The sequence below is a fragment of the Aspergillus fumigatus genome, chromosome 4 (assembly GCF_000002655.1).
Source record: "Aspergillus fumigatus Af293 chromosome 4, whole genome shotgun sequence".
Classification (NCBI taxonomy): domain Eukaryota; kingdom Fungi; phylum Ascomycota; class Eurotiomycetes; order Eurotiales; family Aspergillaceae; genus Aspergillus; species Aspergillus fumigatus.
Window position 1 is genome coordinate 392,262 of NC_007197.1, and position 25,460 is coordinate 417,721.

At 50.7% G+C, this 25,460-nt stretch overlaps 8 protein-coding genes across 8 annotated transcripts; 5 read left to right on the plus strand and 3 right to left on the minus strand.

Moving 5' to 3' along the window:
- Positions 1-531: 531 nt before the first annotated feature.
- Positions 532-1,639, minus strand: AFUA_4G01490 (fumarylacetoacetate hydrolase family protein; the record flags this gene model as incomplete). The annotated part of the gene is made up of 4 exons (XM_741215.1): positions 532-638; positions 706-1,075; positions 1,129-1,265; positions 1,360-1,639. 4 exons carry the CDS (start codon positions 1,637-1,639, stop codon positions 532-534), a joined length of 894 nt encoding a protein of 297 aa, XP_746308.1.
- Positions 1,640-2,030: 391 nt separating this feature from the next.
- On the plus strand, positions 2,031-3,763 carry AFUA_4G01500 (carotenoid oxygenase family protein; the record flags this gene model as incomplete). The annotated part of the gene is made up of 5 exons (XM_741214.2): positions 2,031-2,213; positions 2,261-2,384; positions 2,450-2,826; positions 2,886-3,023; positions 3,089-3,763. 5 exons carry the CDS (start codon positions 2,031-2,033, stop codon positions 3,761-3,763), a joined length of 1,497 nt encoding a protein of 498 aa, XP_746307.2.
- A 189-nt stretch (positions 3,764-3,952) lies between these two features.
- AFUA_4G01510 (putative C6 transcription factor) lies at positions 3,953-6,589 on the minus strand (the record flags this gene model as incomplete). Its single annotated transcript, XM_741213.1, has 9 exons — positions 3,953-4,089; positions 4,145-4,354; positions 4,430-4,920; positions 5,000-5,104; positions 5,208-5,400; positions 5,459-5,959; positions 5,991-6,250; positions 6,321-6,421; positions 6,515-6,589. 9 exons carry the CDS (start codon positions 6,587-6,589, stop codon positions 3,953-3,955), a joined length of 2,073 nt encoding a protein of 690 aa, XP_746306.1.
- A 2,399-nt stretch (positions 6,590-8,988) lies between these two features.
- AFUA_4G01520 (cupin domain-containing protein) lies at positions 8,989-10,204 on the minus strand (the record flags this gene model as incomplete). The annotated part of the gene is made up of 2 exons (XM_741212.2): positions 8,989-9,871; positions 9,949-10,204. The coding sequence occupies 2 exons, from the start codon at positions 10,202-10,204 to the stop codon at positions 9,060-9,062; spliced, it is 1,068 nt and encodes a 355-aa protein (XP_746305.1). The 3' UTR covers positions 8,989-9,059.
- Positions 10,205-10,545: 341 nt separating this feature from the next.
- AFUA_4G01530 (uncharacterized protein) lies at positions 10,546-12,482 on the plus strand (the record flags this gene model as incomplete). The annotated part of the gene is made up of 6 exons (XM_077804508.1): positions 10,546-10,596; positions 10,664-11,219; positions 11,276-11,432; positions 11,501-11,656; positions 11,714-11,853; positions 11,910-12,482. The coding sequence occupies 6 exons, from the start codon at positions 10,546-10,548 to the stop codon at positions 12,284-12,286; spliced, it is 1,437 nt and encodes a 478-aa protein (XP_077660656.1). The 3' UTR covers positions 12,287-12,482.
- A 414-nt stretch (positions 12,483-12,896) lies between these two features.
- On the plus strand, positions 12,897-14,475 carry AFUA_4G01550 (putative aldehyde dehydrogenase; the record flags this gene model as incomplete). The annotated part of the gene is made up of 3 exons (XM_741209.1): positions 12,897-13,109; positions 13,169-13,846; positions 13,903-14,475. 3 exons carry the CDS (start codon positions 12,897-12,899, stop codon positions 14,473-14,475), a joined length of 1,464 nt encoding a protein of 487 aa, XP_746302.1.
- A 3,274-nt stretch (positions 14,476-17,749) lies between these two features.
- On the plus strand, positions 17,750-19,966 carry AFUA_4G01555 (uncharacterized protein). The gene is made up of 4 exons (XM_077804509.1): positions 17,750-18,173; positions 18,245-18,462; positions 18,521-19,351; positions 19,404-19,966. The coding sequence occupies exons 3-4, from the start codon at positions 18,852-18,854 to the stop codon at positions 19,738-19,740; spliced, it is 837 nt and encodes a 278-aa protein (XP_077660657.1). The 5' UTR covers positions 17,750-18,173; positions 18,245-18,462; positions 18,521-18,851; the 3' UTR covers positions 19,741-19,966.
- A 2,842-nt stretch (positions 19,967-22,808) lies between these two features.
- AFUA_4G01560 (uncharacterized protein) lies at positions 22,809-25,077 on the plus strand (the record flags this gene model as incomplete). The annotated part of the gene is made up of 5 exons (XM_077804510.1): positions 22,809-23,181; positions 23,235-23,298; positions 23,345-23,788; positions 23,841-24,108; positions 24,156-25,077. 5 exons carry the CDS (start codon positions 22,809-22,811, stop codon positions 24,636-24,638), a joined length of 1,632 nt encoding a protein of 543 aa, XP_077660658.1. The 3' UTR covers positions 24,639-25,077.
- Positions 25,078-25,460: the final 383 nt, after the last annotated feature.

Sequence of the window (25,460 nt, forward strand, 5' to 3'; positions counted from 1 at the left end):
TTCTCCAACCTCAATTAGCTCCAGACGCAGCGCGCCCACAATCTCAGAACGCTGCTCGGTCGGCCAACATTGTCCATGTCTACGCGTGATACATCAATCAAACCATGGACGACACCCTTATCGGCAGCAGTAATGAGGGCTATGGGCGTGCCAGCGCGGCCACCATGAAGTCGGGCTTCGAGGTTGAAGATCCACAGCCGTGTTCATGGCCAAGTCTAGTACAAGCGGAGGGAGCTCAGTGTCGACCTTAGTATTGATGTTGGTCAAGGCCTCAACCCGGCGGGGGTATGCGAGACATACGAGGAGGCTATTGCTAGGTTCTCTGAAAATATCCTTTGCTTGTATGCTAGTCTAGTAAAGAATTACGTTGAGGCAACCAATTTAAACTGATAGACACCATCTGGTAGGATCAGATCAGTTGAACATCCAATCATGTATGTCAATGACAGATCGCAGAGAGGTATTTTATCTACCCATACTAACAGTGGCCTTGCTTCATCAAAGGACACATATCACCCCCTCCTGTCGTTTCTACGCATAAACAACCTGGTTCCGTAGGGTTCCAATCTGCGAGATGTGCACATCCATCTGAGTCCCTGGAATCAGCCACTTTGGGGGGTTCAAACTAGCACCCACACCTACCAGCAATCAGCTTCCTCAACAAGCAACAGCAGACCCAAAAACTGTCCAGTCACTGCCACTTACCTCCGGGAGTTCCCGTCATGATTACACTGCCCTTCTGCAGCGTCGTGCCCTGAGATAGATAGGAGATCAAGTAGCGACAGTCGAACAGCAGATCGGCCACCGTCTCATCCTGCCGCACCTCGCCATCAATAATGGTCCTGAGGTGCAACTGCGACGGATCGGGGATCTCCGATGCTGCGACCAGCACAGGGCCCAGGGGCGCAAAGGTGTCGAAGCCTTTCGAGAAGCCCCATTGGGGGACGGTACCGGCGTAGGCTGGATCGCGCTGCAATTTCCGGGAGGAAATGTCATTGCCGGCCGTGTACGCCGCCACATACTCAAGGGCACGCTCCACGGGGACATCCTTGGCGTCCTTGCCGATGACGAGGCACTGCAGCCTAGTTAGGAGATCGTGGATGGAAGAAAGAACGCGATGAGACAGACCAATTCGCCCTCGTAGTCCGCTTGGTCGTTCTGCGCGATCCGCGGGATCACCACGGGCTCGCCGTGGTCATGCACGCAGGTGTTGGGCTTGAAGAAAATGAAGGGGAAGGGCGGGGGCTTGCGTCCAGCTTCCTTGACTATGGGAAGAAGTTATAGCTTAGTAAAATAGATCGCGACTTTACCGGAGGGGTGCCAATATCTAGGGAAAGAGGCCCGGGGCTCACAACGCACTGTGCTTAGCGTAGTTGAGGCCCACGCAGCGTATAATGGGTACGTCGCTGGGGGCGAGCGGGGAGAGGATCTGTTTCACAGTCACAATCTCATCCGTCACCTTGGTCTCGCCTGTCGTATTGTAGATGTCCTGGCCTTGGATAACGCGGGCTTGCAGCTGATCAGCGTCGGTGACGAACCCAAGATCGATCGTGCTCTCCGCGGGCAGGATGGGCTCGCCGCGCAGGATGCGGCCATCGAGGGTGCGAAAGCGGATCAGACGTTTCCAAGGAAGAGACATATTTAGCTGGCAGATGTGGAAGATGGGATTGTTACCAGTCACTAAAGGATGACGGGAAGCCTGCAGAGTGTATTAACTATACCCATCTCCATACTGATAGCTAGTTCTGGTGGGGCGGGGAGTCGTCGGGGAGAGAGCGGAACTGTTAGTACTCCTACTTCGGAACCCCGGCTGGAGAGAATTCCATCAGTCCATGCCCAAAAGCAAAGACATGGAAGACCCGGTTGCTCCCCGACAATTCCCCGGGGGCTACCTGCGAGGTGCTGCGGCACAGCTGTGGGGAGAGACAGATCACATTGGCGTATGCCATCGACCCTGGCAAACTCTATAAGTGTCCCCTTCAGTGGGGAATCTCCTTTTACAGATTATTCCACACTCATTCGCATCGAAGATGTCCGAGATGAGAACGCACTTTCCCGATCGCCCTCAATTTTCGGGGTTCATGAAGCCCTGTCGCGTGGAAGGAGATATATCGCAATTGGAAGTATACGGTGAGATCCCCAAGGAGATCGATGGAGTCTTTTATAGGGTCATGCCCGATCCTCAACTGCCTCCCTTCATTGAAAATGATCCTGTAAGGAACCTCCTTCCCCAGGTATCCAGCAAACTGACAAGAGAAAGTGGTTCAACGGGGACGGCAATGTTACTGCCTTCCGCATCCAAGACGGCCGAGCATCCTTCCGGCAACGGTACGTGAGAACGGAGAAGTTCATGCGAGAGCGCAAGGCTCAACGTGCATTGCTTGGTTAGCGAACAGCTGGCTCCCACAAGAACACACAACCCATCCATAGCTGACAGTTTCAACAACAGGCAAATACCGAAATAAGTTTACCGATGCGGTGGAGTTCAGAGTCCGCAGCACCGCCAACACCAATGTGGTCTTCTTCAATGGGCAGCTGCTGGCTCTAAAGGAGGATTCTCCCCCTTATGCGATGGACCCCATCACGTTGGAGACTAAAGGGCTCTATGACTTTGAGGGCCAGCTGCCCGCTCTCACCTTCACCGCGCATCCAAAGTTTGATCCGGTCACGGGTGAGATGGTCTGTTTCGGATATGAAGCGCGGGGAGATGGGACACCCGACGTGTGCTACTACAGAGTCTCACCCACCGGCCAATTCAAGGAGGTGGTCTGGCTGGTTGCGCCAGTGGTAGCGATGATCCATGACTTTGCTGTGACGGATAACTGGGTAAGTGAACCTGTTTGGCAAGAAAGCAGTGGGGATGTCAGGCTGATGCCAGAACCCAGGTTGTTTTTCCAATCATACCCCAAGTGTGTGACATTGAACGCATGAAACAAGGAGGAGAACACTGGCAATGGAGCCCCGAGACCCCGCTCTATTTGGGGGTCATTCCCCGACGGGGCGCCAAAGGCGAAGATGTGAAGGTACTTTTACCAGTCGCTTTCTGGCCATCCGTCCGGAATAACGAAAACTAACACTGATGTTGTAGTGGTTCCAATACAAGAATTCCTTTCCAGGCCATACTGCCAACGCCTACGAGGACAAGGAAGGACATCTGGTGATTGACCTGGGTCTAAGTGAGAAAAACGTGTTCTTCTGGTGGCCCGATGCCCAGGGAAATGCACCTGAGCCCAGCTCGATTCACTCCCAGCTGGTTCGGTTCACGCTCAATCCCCACGCCGAGGATCTCGCCCTTCCCGAACCCAAAATCCTGCACCAGGGCAACTCGGAGTTCTATCGGATCGATGACCGGTTCGCCACCCATTCCTATCGCCACTGCTACTTCGATCTGATGGACCCGCAGCTGGGTACCGATTTTGAGCGGATTCGACCGAATCTCGGCGGTGGTTACCCCTTGTACAACTCCTTGGCCCATTTCGACAACGCCACAGGGCAAACGGAGGTCTACTTCCCCGGAAACACTCACCTGGTCCAAGAGCCAGTCTTTATCCCGCGGAAGGATTCGACCACGGAGGGAGACGGGTGGGTGCTGGCACTGGTCAACAACTATGCGACCATGGCCAGCGAGCTCCATCTGCTGGACACACGAGACTTCACTCACGCGCAGGCCAAGATCCTGCTTCCGATCCGTTTGCGCCACGGCCTACATGGAAGCTGGGTGGATGGGAGAGACATCGGGTCACAGACAGAGCAATTGCAATAGAGTCAGCCGTCCTTATTGCCTTTAAGTTGAAGGGAATAGAACTATTCATATTGATAGGTTTTATCTTGCCAAATGTGAAGACTGTTGCCTTCTGTTTTTGAAACAGCAAGAATTGTGATTATGTTTTAAGAGTCTTCCTTGACCATTTATGATCTATGATTGACATGCAGTCAATCATGATAGAGCCTATCAACGTTCCAACACCGATGCGTGCGTGATATTTGTAAAGAAGTCATCCAACATAAATTCTCCACACTCCATGCCAAAAGACAAAAAGTCAAAGCCCGGGGTCACGCTGCTAATGGCAGTACCAGCCAGGTCATCTGCTGTGCAATCCGATTAGCGTCATCGAGTCCACCGGGAGTGCATTGGATCCCTTACGCTGTAAATGGAGGACGGAGATCAACTGCTCAAGATAATATCTGCAGCGGTCCACCATGCGATTACCCGTATCCAGTCGATACAGAGTTGCGACAGCGCGACTAGGATAGGGTTGGATATTGGTGGACTGGTGCACCGGGGAATCATGGGCCGACTGCCTTGCGCGCTGAACCCAGGTGGCCCCAATAATAACCAGTGCCGCGTTGAAGGCTGTCCCCCCAAAACACGAAAGTATGAGCCACCGACAAACTGGAATGGAAGCTAAAGAGGAAAGGGGTAACTTACTATAATACAGAGAGTACCACCACGCCCCTAGGAGATCGCGCTGCCGCCCTGTTGCAAAGACCAGTTCGTGGATTATGTCGATAATTCCCATGGCCGATTCGACGCACTTGTTCATGCTACTATGGCCGATCTCATTCAGAATCCGCTCCTGGCCAGGCTCCAGGCCAGACGGGAGGCTCGCGTCGAGAAACTTGACCAGGATGGGCCGATGCAGCAGGATCTGGGTGTGAAGATAGCGCAGGGTGAGGATGACCCGAAACTTCAGGGAGAAAAAAGGTCCTGGCTGGTTCTCCGACTTGCTGATTTCCTCATGCAGCCCCTGCAGTGTTAACAGGCGAAGGTTCTCCGGAAGCGCCATGACCCATGAGAACAACTGATTTTCAATCAACAGCACCCGGCCCACAGTCTCACCAACAGACGGGCCAGAGCCACAGCCCAGATTTTGGCCGTAGACTTGGTCGATGATGCTGCCCATTTGTTTGTAGAGGGTTCTGGTCAGGGTCAGTCCAATCCTTGCAGTCAAACTGGGGAAGAGTTTGTTGCGGGGCCGGGAGGGGCGCGGCAACTGACATGGTGCTATTAAAAAATTGGATGCTATGACGGATGGTCTTGTCGTCGACAAACGGTTCGCCCTCACCGACACTATCGACGACGGGGAGGTCCAGCTGAACATAACTGTCAGGGATCGCAGGCGGTCGTCCAAAGGTCATGCTTAAGGTTCTAGGGAGCTGTTGAGTCAAGATCCACACCCAACGCAAGCACTGAGGGAGCCCCATACCGATCCAGAACCACACAGCCAAACCATATTCTTTTCCGTGTCTCACGTTCAAGAGGGGAGAACGCCTGGGAGGCATCCTTCGAATGTAGCCCGAGCTGCAGCGCGGCCTTGACGGCCAGTCCGTGTACAGTCCACGCCTGGACGGATTTCTGTGTCCCTTGGAGATATTGGCCCATGAGTAGGAGATACTGCACTGCAGGAGAGGTCAGTTGATACTACGCTAAGGTCGGCAGAGGAGAGTATCAACCCACCGACTTCCAGAGTCGTCCCTCGGAGCATCTCGCCCCGGCACAGGTTCAATGCCTGTCGATAGTAGACGGTGGACTCTTTGATCCGTGATTCCGCCGGGGCATGGCCGGACACGGCGGTCACCTTCGCCATGGCCAGCATGATGCTCAGTAGGCCTAACCAGGTTCGGCGGACTTTCTTGGCATTGTTCTTGAATTCGTCATATGCCTCAAGAAAGGTCGGGGGGTGGATGTACGGGAACAGCAATCCCGTCTCATAAAAATACCGGCGAATCAGCTGTAAAGTCTCCTCGGACGATGGCAAGGCAAGATTTGTCACGAGCCCGGGCTGCCCGGATGTGGGTGTGCAGCCCGACAACGGTGATGGCGGCCGAGTGGCGCTGACGACGCCGCCATCATAGGCAGTTTGGTCGATCAGGGGCGTATTGATTTCCTTTTGGCTAATTTTGCGGTGAGACACTGCGCGGGACAGGTGCCGCAAAAAGGCGATATTCGAGGATGGGCCTGCAAGAGCACCAGGTTCCTGTTAGCTCACGCGTTGGACAGACGGGAGATGAATCGTCTTCACCGAAATACCCGCAATCCTCCTCATCCGCGAAGGTTACTGCACCCATGGCGTCAATGGGATCCTCAGACTCTGCCAGGTCGGCTAGGGGCTCTTGGCAAGGCTCCGGCGGACCTTCGCTCGGCGGGCTTCTGCCGGTTATTTGTGCCGCCAGTCCCGACAGGTTTGATTGCACGGTGGTGAGGTTTTCCTCCAGCGACTTCACCCGGGACTCGAGGTCTTTGAGGTAGCTTAGGACTAATTAGCATACACACACACACAAGTAACAAGGTGAGGGGAGGGAGGGAGGGGGTTGCTCACTCCTTCTGCACGATCACATTTGTGGCCGTGACTGGCGGGGTATAGGCACATTCGAACCCCAGGTCTTTGCACATGCTGCACTGCGGCCGGATGCCATCACACTAGGGACAGCCGCAATCAGAGGGAAGGCTCATCTTTGCTGCACGTCAATTGTTGGATGCCCTACCTACCCTGGACTTTCGCGTGCGACATACATCGCAAGCCAGGGCCACGCGGCGACGTTTCCCGGGTGGTCCCTGAAGAGAGAGCTGATCAGACGGCGTCTCCATGATGGGGTTGCAGTTGGCCTTAACGCTTGCCTGTGGCATGGCTCAGCTTCCGCTCAGCTTCTACTGCATCTATCTCTAACGAACCGGTGGAAGGGGAAGTAATGGGACTGTGACCGGGTAGGGGTGCGGGGGAGGCAACAACCTAAGCCGGAATGCGGGGAAAGTCCGGATCCTGTACCTCGGATGAGAGCCTGGAACTATTAGACTGGCTGACCAATATGCGCATTGGGTTGGTTAACTTCGTATGGAGTAGGTAATCCACCCTGCAACTACAAGCATCAACTATACTCTCTGTATATGGGATAACCCACTGGTGAGGCGTGCTGTTGCACGTTATGGCCTGAAAAACCCCACAATTTAATACATTAGAGTACGTATGGAAATAACCAGTGCATGTACCTTGAGCTCTTTAAACTTATAACCCTATCCTACTTACATGGGCTTAAGCCGTGGTATATTTCTCTATATGCAAGCATTATAATATTATCAAAGGAAATGTATAGCCACGCAGCCCAAGAGGTACGCCTTGACGTCCTGCCGGCGATGTTGAATCACGCCCGAAAAGCAGAGGAGGCATGTGCGCGGCTAATGACATCACCACTAGTCGAATTGTACGTCATACAGTCAATTGGCCGTACAGGGTTCACCCGCACGCGGACCACAAGAAGGATCCCCTGACTTCCACGCTGGAGTGCCTGGAGCGCCGGCTCCAGGACCAGCTTGGCATCACCCCTAGCGATATTGAAATGATTGAACCATGCGTGATCAGCCCTTGGTGGCAGACACCCGGGAGAAGGCCCTAGAGGAACATCATAAGGTGCTCGCTGGTGCCCGCGGCACAAGCACAGTCATTTCATACATGGATGTGGGTGGAATTCACAAGGGAGTCGGCGTGGCGGTGGTATCTCCCTTGGGGAACTGAGCAAGCCAGCTCGGCTCACTTGACTCTCACAATGTATACGCAGCAGAGCTCTATACGGTGGAGATGACTCTGACCCCTGAAGGGAACGCCGAATCACTATCTTCACTGATAACCAAGAGGCGATTCGGGCCTGCGCAGAGTCAAAGAGCTCATCTGGTTAGCACTCCTTACGGCAGATTGTCAGGCTACTTGACTTCTTGCACGCAAATGGATGACAGGTTTGGTTAGAGTGGCTCCCGGGCATGACGGGGTCTGTGGCAACAAACGGGCCGACCAGCACGCTAAAGGAGCTGCGGATAGCATGGGGGCCCAGTGGGCCAGCGCTGGTGCTCTATGCCATGGTGCGTCGTCGCCTCCAGGCCTTAATAAGGATATGCTGGCGCCAGCTCTGGGCTAATAATGACCACGGCCCATCCCTGCAAAGGGTCCTCACGGCCCCGAACCGGGTGGTGCGTGGTGCTTTGGCTCCATGTAGGTCTACGGCGTACAGCAAGCTCAGCAGTGGTCCAGATGCAAACTGAAGATTACTCTAACTGGCTATCTTGGCTCCTTTGGAGCGCTACCAACTACAGAAGCCTCGACCGCCAGGAACTCATCGCCTGCCCGACCTACCTACACGGGGCTCCGGCTCCGCACGGTCTGACGGCTCTCACGGAAGACTAACTATGCTCGCCTGCTTTATGAGCTTGTGTTAGCATAGCCAGCTGCCTGCTTCATGATTGATATAAGGCGTCTAGGCCAGTTCCGGGGCTTACCAGACACATTACAGGTCAGTAACAAGGGTGGTGACCCCTAACCAGTGCACCGCCACGGCTCGCTTGTGGGGTTTGTTTGATAAGGGAGAACACTATGCTGAGCGTCCTTTGGAAGGTTTAGATCATCTAGATGCAGAGATAGGGGTAACAGCCCTTATACTAGGTATATCTGCGGGGGTAGAGGGACAATTAAGCCTACCATAGATCTAGTGCTTATAAGATAGTAGCGGCCTACCCAGCCGCCGGCAGGACCTGCCGCCACTCGGCCGCTAGGGCTGACAGATACGTAAATGAAAATAGTAATAATGATACCAATAATGATAATAAATGAAATGTATAAATATCCTAGTGGCATGGCTAGAATGCTACGGGTCGCCTGACTAGGTATATATTTGTGGTCCATGGATATATCTATCCATTCCTCTATTAGCTGCAGTCTAACTCGAAATCAGACTACTACACTGACACTCCTAACCTTCCGCGTTTAGTTCATACTTTTAAACTATTTCCATTCTGTTACTATAAGCATGCTAAATTCATAGTGAAGGTAAATAGCATCCTCCTTGTCTAATACAAGGAAAGACAAAGATTACATTTGTTATCAAGTGATCTACTACTTCCTATACTACCCTGACTTAATACCCTATCCTTCTATCGTTCCTAATTCTTGCCTAGTCAACAGGCTGATCTACCCTGCCTTGTGGATCATCTTTTACCATGAGGTACCATTCCCAGGCAAGAAATTGCACATTACGCAACTAAAGGTAATAAACTTCGTCAGAGCACGCCCGTTTCAGTCAGAGATTAGTTCCTCAGAATCATCCTCCGCTGACCGATAGAAGCCCAGCGCCGTGATCATCGGCTTATCGTCGAAGCGGTAGAGATAGACAGTTTCGCCCGGATCAGCAAAATGCTGGTAGGCATGCCAGGAGGGTACACAGAAAGTGTCTCCCGCCTTCCATTCTAGCGTTTGATCTCCGACCTCAGAGCAACCCTTGCCGGTGATGACATGGTAAACAGCGGACAGGGTGTCTTGCCGGCGCGGGGACGACGTGCCCGCATTCAGCCTCTCTGCACAGCCTCCCAGAACACGACTCACTGACCGTTTCCCCCCCCCCTCCGTTAGCCCAATGTGCAGGAAGGAGCGCATAGCGCCGGAAGCGGGCTTACCTTCTCGACCATCGTCTTTAAGATAGCGCTGAGTGGCCCAATTACCCTCCGTCTCATCCAACCGAGCCTTCATCCGGTCCCAGGGAAAGACAATGGGAGAAGACGACGTGTCGACATCCTCGGCCGGGTAGCGAGGCTCGCTGAAATGCTCGACAAAATGGACCGGGAAGTGTCGGAAGGTGGGCAGATCCAGGCCGTCCAGCCAGATCATTGGGCCGCTGCCATCCTTGCCATGGTCATGGTAGTTCCAAGTAGGCGTCAGGATTACATCCCCCTTCTGCATGCGGATGCGTCGGCCATGCACCGCCGTAAAGCCCCCGTTGCCCTCGATGATATAGCGCATCGCAAATGCGGTGTGCCGGTGCGCTGGGGCGGTCTCATTCGGCATGACTAGTTGCAGGCCGGCGTAGAGTGTATCGGTGGTGTACGGGGCATCTACTCGATCGGGTGGGGTGTGTCACTAGCGGGTCTAGAGAGGACCACCAGCCTAACCAATTGCAAAGGGGACATACCTCGAGCAGGGTTCACCAGCATCAGGACTCTTCGCTCCGCCTGCTTTTCGGTGACCAGGTGACCGGCACGCAGCAGATTGGGGCGGATGCTGTCATACTTCCACACAAAGGGGACGGCAGTAGGGTTCGGCTCCGGGGGGTTGAGTCTTGTCATCTGGGTCCATAGGGGCAGGGTCTTGCTGGCCTCAAGATCCTGCAGCAGTTGCGCCGCGCTGTCCGCGCTCTGGGGAGGCGTGTCGATCATGGAAGGTGCCATCGCGAGGGTTGACGAACGGTGTATTGGTATAGTTAGTATCTGGGAGCACAATCACAGAATCTAGCAACGTTCAAGACAGCTTCCTCCGAGTCGATCACTGGGCATTTGCTTCAGAACTTATCACTTGTGAGGAGGACGGATAAGGAATCGCCTGTCGGGTATAGAACGGGTAGCGGCAGAGACGGCGGGGAGAGGTCGGGTTGGCCTCTCAGCTCGAGATCACCCCCCTCAACCAGTGGCTTAGAGTTATAAGAGGCTACCAGTAGTTCATCTCCAGCACGGGCCACATCATCAAATCAAACGATACAGGAACACATCCCTGTCACTGCAGATTTTCTGTCATGGTTTCCAGAGAAGGGCCGGGCGCGGCTCCCAATCACCCATCACTCACGGTCAGTGTGTTGGCAACCTAAATCGACATAGCATGATCATCTCTTCTGACAACTGAAATGAGAACAGACGCCAACCTACCCCAGTAATTGCCTCCAGTTTGCGAAGACGCTGGAGGGCGCCCTGCCCGATGTCCCCAAGCCCACGGGCAACGTGGGCTTGAATATCCTTCTTGTCGGAGCGGGTCTCGGAGGGCTGGCCACGGCCATCGCTCTCACACAAGCCGGCCATAAAGTCACCATCTACGAGCAGACCCCCATGCTGGGGGAAGTGGGTGCGGGGATTCAAATCCCATCCAACTCGACCCGCATCTTGTTTAAGCTCGGGCTGGAGCCCTATCTGAAGCCTTATGTCACCGAGCCAGAATCTATCTCCTTCCGTCGATGGCAGAATGGGGCGGTGATTGGGAAGACCAGGCTACTTCCGGACTTCATCGATAACTTTCAGGCGCCTTATTACGTGATCCATAGGGCAGACTTTCACTCGGCGTTGTGTCGGAAAGCCAATGACATGGGTATCGACATCCGGCTGGGGGCTAGAGTCGTCGATTACGATCCGGTTCTGGGTAGCATCACCTTGAAAGACGGCACAAGCCACAGGGGAGACCTGGTCGTTGCGGCGGACGGTACGCCCTCCCTTTGCTACCCTTATCTATGACCACGTGAGCTGAGAGGATGGAAGGCATCAAGTCCGTGGCTCGGAAGGTAGTCCTCAATGGCGAGGATATGCCTTTCATAAAGCCCGGCTTTGCTGCGTATCGGGCGGTCGTCGACGTGAACCAGATGCGAAATGACCCCGAAGTGTCCTGGATTCTGGAGCGACCCGCACTGAATGTTTGGTAGGGTGCCTTCTTCACGACATCTTCCCAGAAAAATTCTTCTCTTTGCCTCACACTATTTCTCATAGGATCGGCGACTCGAGACACGTCATGACCTATACGATCGGGGCAGGCAACGCCTTTAACATGGTGCTCTCGCACCGGGATACCTCGGACCCGGCCACGTGGGATAAGCAGACGGCCCTGCAGGATATGAAGGCCGAATTCCAGGGATGGGACCCTGTGTGAGTCTCCTTCTGCGTGTCTATACGACGTCCCCCCTTGCTCATGTGTCCCCACAGCCTCACCAAGATCATTGGGATGGTAGAGAAGACAATCAAATGGCCCTTGATGAGCGGCTCGTTGCTCACGCGCTGGACAAGGGGCAAGTTAGTCATTCTGGGCGATGCGGCTCATGCAATGCTGCCATATATGTCACAGGGTAGGATGGACGCCCCCCATTTGGATTAAAATCCCATTTAACTGGTCCGTGAATAGGCGCGGCGATGGCCGTGGAAGACGGCGTGGCTCTGGCACGCTCCTTATCCCACATGCAATCCCCGGAGCAGCTGTCCAAGGCATTAGCCATTTTCGAGAAAGTGCGGATTGTCCGGGCGAGCCAGATGCAGGAGGCCAGTCTACTAAATGGCCAGCTATGGCATTTTGCGGATGGTCCCTTGCAGGAGGCGCGTGATGCGGCCATGGCGCGGGAAGTGAAGGGTCTCCCCTTCAGTCACAGTCCAAATCAATGGAGCGATCCGGCCACACAGATGTGGTGTTATGGCTACGAGGCGGAGCGCGAGATTGACCGGGCATGGACAGACATAGAGGTGGTTTCGGAAAGAGCAGAGAGCCGATACTGTAGCATGTTATAAAGTTATGCTGTCCAGCCGAATCCCGCAATTTAAGGAATTCAGCAGGCTGGGTTTGATATCCGATACTGAATAAATAAATTTACCGAAGACATGTAAAGCTAGAATTAGGTATATTAAATGTGAAAGGCAGCATTGCAAGCCTATCAAAGGTCCAGAGGGAGGGATGACTCCGACCAGTGAAGTAGAATAGCTCCCGAAAGAGACCAGTCAAATACGGTCTACAACCTACAATCATCGTCAGCCACTTTGGGCTCGAACCTCAAATTCTGGTGTCCCCTTGGTGAATTATGTGTCATGTCATATCCCTTAGGGAGACGCATGCCAAAATCTACGTATATCAACAGTTCGACACCAATGCGATACTACAAAGAGCCCGCGGGGGTATGATCCGAGGATTCCCCGGCATCGGTCTCGGCTCTCTAATTGACCATCAGGGTACTTCCGTAACTTCGGCTTTTGGCCTCTTCAATTGCCGTTCTGGATGCAACCTGCTTGCTGCTCTTCCACATATCGGACCACCGCCAGTTGTAGCTATATTCCCGTGGAGCACCCAGTAAAATTAGGGCAAACTAATCGCCCGATAAGCCTTGCACTCATCACACCCCGGAACATGTCGACAATTCCTCTCATTGTTGATGGACGAGATGTCCTATCGCCTGTCCAAGGCACCGTCGTCAACGAATATGCCCAGGAGCCCGTCCTCTACCAAAGCGCGACCAAGGAACTAGCCTTGCAAGCCGCACAGTCCAGCGCGCAGGCGTTTGCCAGTTGGTCCAAAACCACCCCGATAGAGCGCCGGACCTTGCTATTCAAGTTGGCCCAGGTATGCGATCCTGAACCCCGGGGTATTTCGGGGAGACCCTCACTCATCAAGGCGACCAGGTTCTGCGCAATCGAGCCAAGGAAATCAAGCGCGTGTGTGATGAAGAGATCCATTGTGGCCCCCGATGGGCAGAGATTATCACCAACGACGCCATCGGTCTAATCGAGGAGTATGGCGCCCTCACCACTAGTATAGCCACGGGCTCACTGCCCTTTATCCAACACGGTCATGGGTTGGTGCTTAAAGAACCACTCGGAGTAGTGCTCGGGATCGCTCCCTGGAACGCTCCCATGATCTTGGGCCTCCGTGCGGTGGTGGCTCCAATCGCTGCAGGGAATGTCGCCATCCTGAAGGCATGTGCCCTCCGCCAAGCGGATGCGGAACGCGAGATTGTCTCTGGACTGAATATTTCGCAGGGATCCGAATTGAGCCCCCAAACCCATTACCTCGTCGCCTCGCTGTTTCAGGAAGCTGGTTTTCCCCCTGGCGTCCTGAACTTCCTCTTGTATCGACCACAGGACGCGCCAGATATTTTCGATGTGCTCATCAACCACCCCGCCATCAAGAAATGCAACTTCACCGGGTCGACCCAGGTCGGGCGTATCATCGCCTCGCAAGCCGCCCTGGCCCTCAAGCCCGTGTTGTTAGAACTGGGTGGTAAGAACTTCGCCGTGGTACTCGATGACGCCGACTTAGATCTTGCAGCCCGAGAGATCACTAAAGGCGCCTTTCTCAATGTAAGCCCACACATCCGACTTGGTCGGTGAGGACAACAGAGCTAACATTGATGCAGAACGGTCAAATCTGCATGTCGACCGACTTGGTCCTGGTCACGACCGCCGTGGCTTCGGCTCTCGAAGACAAGATTCTGGCCATCCTGCAGGATATTAATACCCCCTCAGTGCTCATCTCCCCGGCAGCCAAATCCAAGGTCGAGATGCTCGTATCCGACGCGCACGATAGGGGCGCTCAAATCCATGCACACCCCATGGGGCACGACGCCTCGCCGCGGAGCTTCCCTCCCACAGTGGTAACGGGGTTGACGCCTGAGATGAAGCTGTACGAAATCGAGTCCTTCGCGCCGGTGGTAGGCATCATGGCGGTTGAGAGGGAAGAACAGTTTATGGCCATTATCGAGGCGGCCAAGTACGGATTGTCGAGCTCGATATTTTCCCGGAATCACTACCGCTCCCTTGATCTCGCTGGCACTATCAAGGCGGGTGCGGTCCACATTAATTCCATGACCGTGCATGACGAGCCGACTCTGCCTCATGGAGGCTATGGGGATAGTGGTTGGGGTCGGTTTGGCGCTCGCTGGGGGTTGGAGGAGTTCATCCAGACGAAAATCGTCACCCTGCATCCATAGGGGATACTCCCATGGACCGGGTCCGGGCGGAGATTCTGACGGCTCGAGTGACCCTCTAGGGGTGAGACCAGTCTTAAGATCCTGTCGCGGTGGAGGAGGAATAGGTCTGATCTGAGGTATATTACGGCCTGAACAAAGCATATCTGATCCGAAGTGACTTGGCGCCTATCCAAGGGGCTACTAGGGATAAGTTATATACAGCACAACTCTAGGGGTATAATTCTCCTCCTTTATTTTGCTATAGGGTATCAAGGGCATATGCAGTCAGTAGTTATATAACATCCCATCTTCCTTAGCAGTAGGGAGATTGAGGAGTCACCAGACATTAACTCTCTAGATCTATCTGTTATCAATAAGATAAGGGCCTAAGCCAGTAACATCTATAAAGCTTTATAGGCAGCGGCCCAGCGGGCAGCCTGTCCATGGGAAAGCAACAGGCTCTAAAGGAGGTCTTCTCATTATCCAGTCATTAAAAGAATAATTGGAGTTAACACATCAGCTACAGGCTACAGCTCCTAACTAAAGAGTAGATATTATTAGCATTTAGCCGACAGATGCCGCAGATAATACTAAGTAGTTCACTAGTTCTCTATACAAACCTAGGGTATTTATTGTCACGGGCTAAAAGCCTTATAAATCTATGACCTAGATTTGGACGGTAAGAAATCGCTAAGAGAGAAGTCTAGCTAGGACCGCGGCGGTCGAACATAAAAGGGGTGGAGGTGGTTCTCTCGGTCACGTGACCAGCAGCTGGTGTCCAGTTTGGAGATGACTTCGCGAGGGCTGTATGGTTGGATCAAACAGCCCGAGCACCCAGCGGGCCCTGCCCGCTACATCTATCAGTTAGTACTTTATTAAATATAGAATAGAGCAGGGAGTTACTAGGTTATAAGGGATATCCAATTCCCAAACTATACTATTATGTGTCACACCCTGGGATCCGTCTCTGCTGTTCTCTGCTAGTCAACTACTTTGGGAACAGGGCGGTATAGCCCCTGGACTATATCCAATACTTGCCCGAGGCCTATCAAGCAGATAGCCTTAGTGATGCAATGATATGATGATCCAACTGAGGATTAAAGACAACCACAGGTAACACAAGAACAATAACAGTAGAGATAGAAGCAAGGCCTATTAAGTACATATACTCAATAGTAGAGAGTAGCTGATGAATAAGACTAGTGAACTTGTACTCAAGTGAGAGATGTTTATTAAATGTGAGGAACTAAACTAAGAGTTCTAGATATAATATGAGTGAGTGTCTTATATATCCAGAGTTCCTCCAGTTAGTATATTCAGTGGTATATCCTGGGTATGGTGGTGGTATATCGTATATCTCGATAATGTTGTCTTGGCATACCATCCATATACCATTAGTCACGTGAGGTGCTCCGTGAGGGTGCGCCTCGTCATGTAAGCATTAATGTTCAGTAAGCAACTACTGAACTATTTTTCTGCGGAAACCCATCCAGATTAAGCATTTCTCCGGATCGTGCCCTGATCACTCCGGGATTGACTGCTGATCATCGATCCTTGGGTTTCTGCCTGTCACATCCGCCTTGTACTAGTGCGGCTGTGTCAGTGCCGTAACATTATGCTCCAAAGAGAAGAGATGACAGCATCCGGGCTATAAGTTATGAATTAAAGTTATATAGTAGAGAAGATTCTCAAATAACATGGTCTACTCTTCAGGAATAATTTCTGGTGGTATAACTAGTCATCATTCCCCAGTGAGACTTGGTTGTGGTAACTAAAGCATTATACCATAGTAGTTGTTGGTCGGAATTGTAATAGCTGTAGTTAAAGTAATAGTTACTGAGCTTTTAAGATTTACAGAATAGTGAGTTGGCAAAGAGCATAGAATGCTTCATTCAATAATAAGGTAAGGATAGAATCCTATTAGAGGCCTCCCTAAGAGCTTTGATGGTGTATGATATTATGATTTGTTGAAAGAATGTGCCATAGACTATAGAGAAATAAACTCTTCATAGTCTAACCATTTAACAACAGCCCTCTAATCCTCACTGGCAGCTAGACTTGTCACTTGAAGCCCCTTAAACCAATACATGCCAGTCAGCTTTGCCGATTTCAACAATATCTAATCTGTTCTGTTTGTCTGCCTCACAATTCACAGGCGCCTTCGACTCCATATATTGCATTATAGCATCTTCCCCCTAAGTCTCTAAAAGCCAGACTGTCAGTATGTAAGACCACACTAGGGTAAGAATTGCCAGATAATTAGGCCCGACTGCTGATTTGTGATATTTGTCCTGGGTGCTACACTGCTAAATTGCTAATCCAGTGACGGAACCCACTGTTGTTAAAGGTATATGGGACTGTACTGTAGCTATAGTCCTTACTTATAAGAGGAGGGTTATTGCTCTCTCTATCCATATACTCACAGTCAATAGAATTCTCAAGTCACTAATTAGTAGACACTGAAAAGCAAAGTATTTTGCTAGTAGATGTACTAAGTTAAACACTTAAGATACATAAGTGTGCTGTGGTCTTCTATGTAGTCTCAGGACTCTCCATAGCATGTGGTGAGGCTTCATAATGTCTTTTCTTAATGCTGTTCTCATGGTAGAGTTTAGCTACTGCTGTAATGCTGTACTAATATACCCTACTCTATCTCTCAGCCTCTTCCAGTTGCCTTTCATCCAGCTGAAACATATGATTGTCAGCCACTATCCACAATGTATAAGCTAATTATTCGTAGAATGGTTAAGAAAAGGAATTCATATAATTACATACTAACTACTAAGTGTAAATTTGGGGGGGGCCAAGCTGCTGCACCACTCCTGAACACATCTTTCACTCAAGGCCTCACTGGCGGCGAAACTTGGGGTTGATCGACCAGGCGATAGATCGCTCAGGCCCATAATAGCGAAGCAACAACGTAGCGGCGAGTCTTAACAGTAACTTTTGATCTTTCCGAAACAGAGAAAGTACAGTTAGTGAGCGTCCAAAGTCCAAATTTGGCGGAGGGCATACATATATACTTCCCAGCGAGGCCAAAGTCATCTGAGCTCTCACCGCTTTTTGGTGGGTCCAGAGCATGCGGAATAATCACGTGAGAGGACACCTTGGCGGCTGATAGGCAATGTCAGGACAGTTACTTCCCACCACTCCGTGCTTTGCGGGGGAGTAGATTCAGTCAGGAGCAGGAACCATGATGTAATCAATCTTGTTGGAATCTCTATCTACTCCTATCAGGGACACAGCTCGGCGAGTCGTGCTTCCTCCAAGATTGCCCTTGGGCAATGCACTCACCATGCCCATATTATCTCGCGTCTTTTTTAGAACTCAGGCGGCCCTTATGACGCCGGCTAAGAAGTCTAGGTAGCGGTTCCCACTTCGGCTCTTGTTCCCATCGATTTCCAGAGATCCAGATGGCTACTATTGTCGGGAATCCGCATGGTTTTTTTAGTTACACGAGTGGACGATGGATCTGGGATGAAGAGGACCAGCTTAGGGAGAGATACCGCGAGTTCGATATACTGGAACTGCAGAAAGTTGCTATGGAATCAGCATCTGCCGAATCCTGCGTCAGGATGGAGAAACTCGGCGAAGGATCATACAACAAGTTTTTTCTGCTCACTATGGCCAACGGGAAGGCGGTTGCTGCTCGAATTCCGCATCCGAATGCTGGACCGGTTGTCCTGACGACAGCATCAGAGATCGCGACAATGGATTTCGTGAGTAATCTCTTGAACTGCGCATACTTGTGTTCATCACTTAATCACCAGCGTCTAACACAACCTTCTAGCTAAGGGAAATACTCCAAGTTCCAGTTCCAAAAGTCCTTGCTTGGAATGCCACAGTGAACTTTGCAAACCGTGTAGGGGCAGAGTATATCATCATGGAGCATGCTCCCGGTAAAAATCTCGCGGATTATAGGGCTGATATGAGCCTTGAGCGTAAGGTCCAAGTGATGGAAGATATTGTAAGTATCCAACAGAAATTATTGTCAGTGAAATTTTCTGGGTGAGTACATTAAATTTTTCATGATCAAAATTTGTAGTGCCCTTTCTAATGTAAGCAGATATGGGTGTCTCTATTTCAGGAACAACGCACCACCGGGTTCTCATCCTGCAATGGTCAAAGGCGACGGCTTGTCACCCGAACTCAAAGAAAGTATTGCTGGACAATTCTCTATTGGGCCGGTCGTCAACACAGTTCTGGCGTAAACAGCGAGGAGATATGAATATTGACCGCGGACCTTGTACGGGTGTCTGGCCATTTCTCCACTGATTGAAAAACAAAATCATTTTAAAGGGCGGTCTGCAGCGGACTATCTAAAGGCCCTTGCGCCTCGAGAGAGAGCATGGATCGAGAAGCAAGCAACTCCGCGCCCTCCCGATGATCCATTATTCATGTCACACAGCCAGAACAATCCTACCGAGCATATTTCTCTCCTCCACAGATATATATCTGTTGTTCCTTATTTGCTTCCAAAGGATGGAGATCTTTTGAGTTCGTTCTTGTGGCACATTGATCTACGCACTCCGAACATTTTCGTCAATGACAACGGCAACATCACCAGCCTTATTGATTGGCAGAGTACATGGGCTGGTCCCTTGTTCTTCGAGGCCCGTCATCCGTACTTTCTCAACTACAACGGGGAGCTATTACTGGAACTGCCTGAGGATTTTAAGCAGCTTGATGAGGACACGCAGACAGTTGTTAAGGATCAAGTCACCAGGTCAATATTACTATATCTATACGAAAAGTATACTGCGGAAAGAAATCCATTATTGAGCAGAGTCCTCCAGTATCCAAACGGCATGATAATGACCGATCCAGTTCGGTTTGTTGGAAGCACTTGGGATGAAGATATCCTACCATTACGAAAGTCATTGATCAGGGTACAAAAGTAAGAACAACTTCCTCGTATTTTGATCAACAATATTAAAATATACATGCAGAAAGTGGGAATTGCTTGACCATACCGTCCATTGCCCCATCAACTTCTCCCTGGAAGAAATTCGGAGACATTATGAGGATGGGGAAGGTTGGAATGAAGTACAGGACTTTGGGACTCCTTATCAGGAATCCTGGGCAGAGATGGCTGGACGTCACATGAGACCTTCGATCAGGCCATGGCCATATACTCCCAAATCCAGGTCAAAGCAGGTTCTCATTCAAATCACGCTGGATAAATATCTTCACCCACACCAAGTGAGCATTCGGTGGGACTCTCTTGGCAGCTTCGACTCTTTTAGCCATTCTACCTCCATCCTTTGTGCGGTTGTCCGGCTATAGTTGGTCAAACCCAACGTTGACACAGGAGTTAATGACATTGCAAGGAACAAAATGAACGGCGAGCCCTTGAGTCAAAATCCATATGGCCATTGGTGACACAGGTCTGGTATGTTGCCTGAGGCCTATAAGAGCGCTTCCTGATTGTCGGGAACAATCTTTGTCGGCGCTGACGGACATCGTGCCTCTGCAGGGACAGGTTGTGATATTTTGGAGTAGTAGTGGGTTGGCAGCATATAATGACTTTAGTAAAAGTAACAATTATTTAGCTTCTAAGAGATGTAAGATAGTGATTGCCAAAGAGCATTAAACGCCTTATTTAATAATAATTATGAGGAGAAAGTTCTAACAGAATGCTTCCTTTGAGCTTTAATTGCATATAGTTCATTGCATGACCCTACCACAGACCAAAGAGTAATAAACTCTTCACTGTTTAACTTTTTGATAATAGCCCTTAAAACCTTCACTATAAGCTATGATGATATCTGGCCAAACAGACACATGCTAATCACTTTGTTAACATCGACAATTCCTGATCTGATGTGTGGGTGGCCTATCTTCTTCTAGATCGAACTCGATGCAGTTTCCAGCCTTGTTCCCGATACAATCAGGAAACCTCACTGGGGTCTTTCATCTCTGGAAACACATGTTCAGGTCTTTTGCAACTTGATAATATAGAATTGATAAATAAGACAATGAGTCTCCCCAGGTATGCTTGATCATGCACATGTAGACCTCTATATATAAAGCTTTAATGTAGGGCAACATATTAGATTAGTCAGCGCATAGATAGGCCCTGCAGAAAGTCCACTTTTGATTCATGGCCCCAACACAGGACGTAAGGATCATCTAGCGAATCTCAGAAGAGACTTGATTCTCGACCCCACAACCAAATCACCAGTGCCTTGGAGTCCTGCCACCGCCACAGATCCTTTGGACGCAATAGTTGCTATCCTCAAATGTAGCCAGCAATTCTTCCCGCCACCAATCTTTACTTACCACATCAATCCTTACCACCATGAATATTACGTCCACCCAAGTTGCAATCAACGCATCCACACCTGCTACAACTAGGCTTAGCCACCATACGTACATTAGTGAATGATTGACGATTGACAGGCCAATAATATTGTATTAGGAATCGATCTTCCTTTTTCTCTACTCTAAATTATACCCACAGCTTTAGTTCATGCATCACGAATTCTAGATATTCTAGACTTATGAAGGACAAGAACAATAGAGTCAGCTATCCAATCACCTTAAAAGTTCTTCCTATGGTTATCGCAGGGTAAGGTTGTTTCATTGTACTCTAAAGAATTGTTTAAATTCCCTGTATGTCGCTTCTTAGGGAAGTCCACCCGGAACACGACTTCAGCAATTCGATCATCCAGGCGTCGCGCAAGTATAGATAATTTTGTAACATTATTGGCTCTAATTGACCTTTTCGAGGCAGTTCATAATGATTCGATCATGGGCCATTCAAGGAATTCTACCCTAGCTCCGCGCTTCAACTTCACTACCAAAATGGGTAACTCGAACTCATCAAAACGTCAAGGATCACAACTTGGTTTATTAAATGCCAGCCTTTTCTGGAGTGCTCACCGCAATTTGGCACAGATCAATACATCCTTTCAATGTGCTTTCTTCTTGAATACCTTTGCCCGGCAGACATGTTCTACACAACCTGTCTTACCTTCAGAGCCTACCTTTCTCCAACTAGCGTTGTCGAATTTTGCAAAGTGCACCCTCTCTCAACTGGATTTCTCAACTAGACTGCATGCTTACCAATCAGAGCACGACCAAAACGGAAACCTACACAGGATGAGATGCACATTCATGAACCTTCTCCATAGTATTTGCTTGGCTAAAACTGTACAATTTCTCAGCGCTTTGACCATACCAATATGGCTTTTCCCATCTTGGTGTATAGGAGACTTTCTAACTTCAAGACATGCTCTACAAGGCGCTGCAAGTCTGAAGGGCAGCACAGTCTTTATTATTCACAATCTCATCGTTTGCGGTAACATTGCATTCGATGATACACGCGGAGTAGCCTATACCATCTCAATGACACTCCAGCTTTCAAACGCCACGAAAACGACCTTCATATCAGAGAGCGGAATATCTCAAACGTCATTTTCAGAGAAGGCTCCCTTTTCCTAATCTCTGCGACGTTGTTAAGTAATACCTCCATTACGGCTTGCGTTGTTGGACCTAGACCTGCGAGTATAGTACTTCAATGCACGGAATGATCGGGTGTATCACTCGAACTTATTAAATCACCCGATTCAACTGCTTGATACATCCGCTCAGACAGCCCACGCCAAGATTCTTGGTTCCCCGCAACAAGATCATTATGGACGATCTTGGGCACCGCCCCTCTTGGCCTCCGCCGGCCCTTCCACCCTCACTGGCTATTCTGGTCTCGGCGCCAAGTACGTAGTGGTCCGCTTATGCTGATTCTCCCACTTCCGGATTATGTCTCTGTGATGGCACGGACATTGAGATAACGGGCATCCCGCATGGCCAGAAGCCCATTCAGGGACATTAAAAACTAATTCCCTTGGCATCACGCCACCCTACCGCCATGGTTCAACCGACCAAAACAGCTTCGGCGTTACATCCATGAGGGCCGTGGAATTGATCGTCGTCATTGTACGGCTGCAGCCTGCTCCTTTTGCCTTGGCACTCTCTGGTCCGCATGAGGAGCCGCCTAATCACCACGCCAGATATGTTGGTGGTCAGCCATCTACGCCATCCTACTCTTTGTTCTGACGCCGCTGGTCTTGGCTGGGACGCATGCGGTCAGCAGTGTCTAGTAAATACTGAAGACTGAGTCAGAGATAATGAGGCCGCACATCGAGCATGAGGTTGGGCTACCTGAGGGGCCTTTTCTCGGCCAGATGGATGGTCTAAAGCGATCGGATCCATAAAAGGCGACCTCGACTTCCCCCGTCTCTTCCCCAGATCTCTCCCAGAATTCTTCCCAACTCTCTGCATTTTTCTTCGTTGGCCTATATTCTGCAAGGCATATCTACTTCCTCCTAAATTTCTACTGCTTGTCTGCCACCATGGTGGAGAAGAGTTCCGATCCAGAGGTCCCAAGTCTCTCTCACCATGAGTCTTCTATATCTATTGAGAAGCAAGGAGATGCAGCTACTGCTCGAGAGTGGGCTCAGGATGTGAACAGCACCACGACCAACACTAAACTCAAGAATCCTCTTGCCGGGTTGACTCGAGAACAGCTCCTGAATGACGTCGAGGCTTTCGCGAAGGAGAAAGATCTCGAGCATATCCTCGACGATCTGCGCAAAGGAGCTCTTGTCGCACAGGACCCAAGAGAATTCGAGCAGATGGACGCGCTGACAGAGAGTGAGAAAGAACTTCTTCGAAGAGAGAAGACGCATCGATGGAGTCAGCCGTTTATGATGTATTTTATGACCAGTGAGTCTTCTCGGTATCCTCCTACTGAATTTGGATTTAACCCAGCCTGTCAGTCCTCTGTGCTGGATCTGCTATCGTGCAGGGAATGGATCAGACTGCTGTCAACGGTGCGCAGGAGTATGTACTCTAGCATTACTCATCTGAGCTATGCTAAGCAGAGCAGGTTCTACTTTGCTGAGTTTAATGTCACCGACACTTGGATGCAAGGCCTCCTCAACGGCGCTCCCTATCTCTGCTCGGCCGTCATCGGATGCTGGACCACTGCACCCCTGAATCGCTGGTTTGGTCGCCGCGGATGCATTTTCATCTCCTGCTTTATCTCCTTTGCCTCGTCGTTCTGGATGGCGGCCGCGCATACCTGGTGGAATTTGTTGCTTGGCCGTTTCCTTCTCGGTTTTGCCGTGGGCGCCAAATCCACAACCACCCCTGTGTATGGTGCGGAGTGCTCGCCGGCTAATATCCGCGGTGCCTTGGTCATGATGTGGCAGATGTGGACGGCATTTGGTATTATGCTGGGATATATTGCCTCTGTTGCGTTTATGGATGTGACGCATCCCACAATCCCGGGCTTCAACTGGCGATTGATGCTGGGGTCGACCGCGATCCCGTAAGTAGTCCCTTGCATTGCTGATACCAATGTGCTAACAATCCTGGATCAGTCCCTTCTTTGTCTGCATCCAAGTCTACTTTTGTCCCGAGTCGCCGAGGTGGTATATGATGCGCAACCGCTACCACGACGCGTACAAGGCGCTTTGTAAATTCCGCCCGTCTACGTTCCAAGCCGCGAGAGACTTGTACTATATTCATGCCGCATTAAAGGTGGAGGAGAAGCTCCGCGAGGGCAAGCATTTGTTCCGCGAGATGTTCACTATCCCACGCAACCGACGTGCGGCGCAATCGTCTTTCTTTGTTATGTTCATGCAGCAGGCAAGTCAATCTCTTCACATCTGATATCCAAGTGCTAACTGCCATAGTTCTGCGGTGTTAATGCAATTATGTACTATTCCTCGTCGATGTTTCGGGAAGCCGGGTTTGACACCCGTATGGCACTTATCACTTCTCTCGGGTGCGGCATCACCAACTGGATCTTTGCCCTGCCCGCCGTATACACAATTGACACCTTTGGACGACGAAATCTGCTATTGACCACATTCCCCCTGATGTGTATATTCCTCCTCTTCACCGGCTTCTCCTTCTACATTCCCGATCAAACGTCTCGGACTGCCTGCGTCGCGACTGGCATATACCTCTTCATGATCGTATACTCGCCCGGTGAAGGCCCGGTACCATTCACCTACTCTGCAGAAGCTTTCGTGAGTCTTCCCTTCAATCCCTATCGTCGCGGTCTACTGATATTGCCAGCCCCTCTACATTCGAGACATCGGCATGTCCTTCGCAACAGCCACAACGTGGGGTTTCAACTTCATTGTCTCGCTGACCTGGCCGTCGCTGAATAAATCATTCACGCCCACCGGTGCCTTTGGCTGGTACGCGGCGTGGAACTTCTTTGGCTGGATCTTTTGTTATTTCTGTCTGCCGGAGACCAAGGCGCTCTCACTGGAGGAGCTGGATCAGGTCTTTTCCGTTCCGACGACAAAGCACGTCAATCACTATCGGGCGATGTTGCCATGGTATGTCAAAAAGTATCTGCTTCGGAGAGATGTTCCGCCACAGAATCAGCTCTACGATTATTATTAGGCATGGAGTATGTGAATTGTGGATGTGGAGGTGTAATTGCTCGACAATCGTGCTGCTGGCCTAGCTCCTGTTCCGGCTGTATAAGTTCCAGTATTTGTGTCAGTCGTTCAATACCCGATAACTATTCTATAACCACGTTGTATCGATAATGCCATGCTATTTCTTACAATTGATACAGTTGTCCCCGTTTCCCAATAAGAATGCGCACCTGGTAATGCAAGATCAACAGCGAAGTTAATTCTCATTGGCTGTCAAGAAACCAATCAAGACCCACTTTGACCTGAAATTTCTTTCAGCCAATCAGATACTTGTATTTGTCACTCAGGACACCATGGTACCACAGCCTCTGATTGGTCAATCATTTCAAGAATGGATCAAATTATCCTGATTGGGACCTGTTCAGTCTAGGCATTAGGTAACATATACCAATATCGACGGCTGTCGAGAGGAATGGAGCACACGAACTGGGCCCCAGACTGAGCATGTTGCCGTTGAGTCATCATAATACTGTTGCGATTTTGTTTCGCCGTTGCCAGTCCAGAGCTCGCAGCTTGACCCTGTCAGTATCAAGTGCTGGTGAC

What these genes read in the sequence shown, in the direction of transcription:
- AFUA_4G01555 (XM_077804509.1), top strand. Translation starts at nt 18,852, where the DNA reads ATGTCACACAGCCAGAACAATCCTACCGAGCATATTTCTCTCCTCCAC. An exon ending in TCATTGATCAGGGTACAAAA is followed by an intron (nt 19,352 to 19,403) that starts GTAAGAACAACT and finishes ATATACATGCAG; the next exon opens with AAAGTGGGAATTGCTTGACC.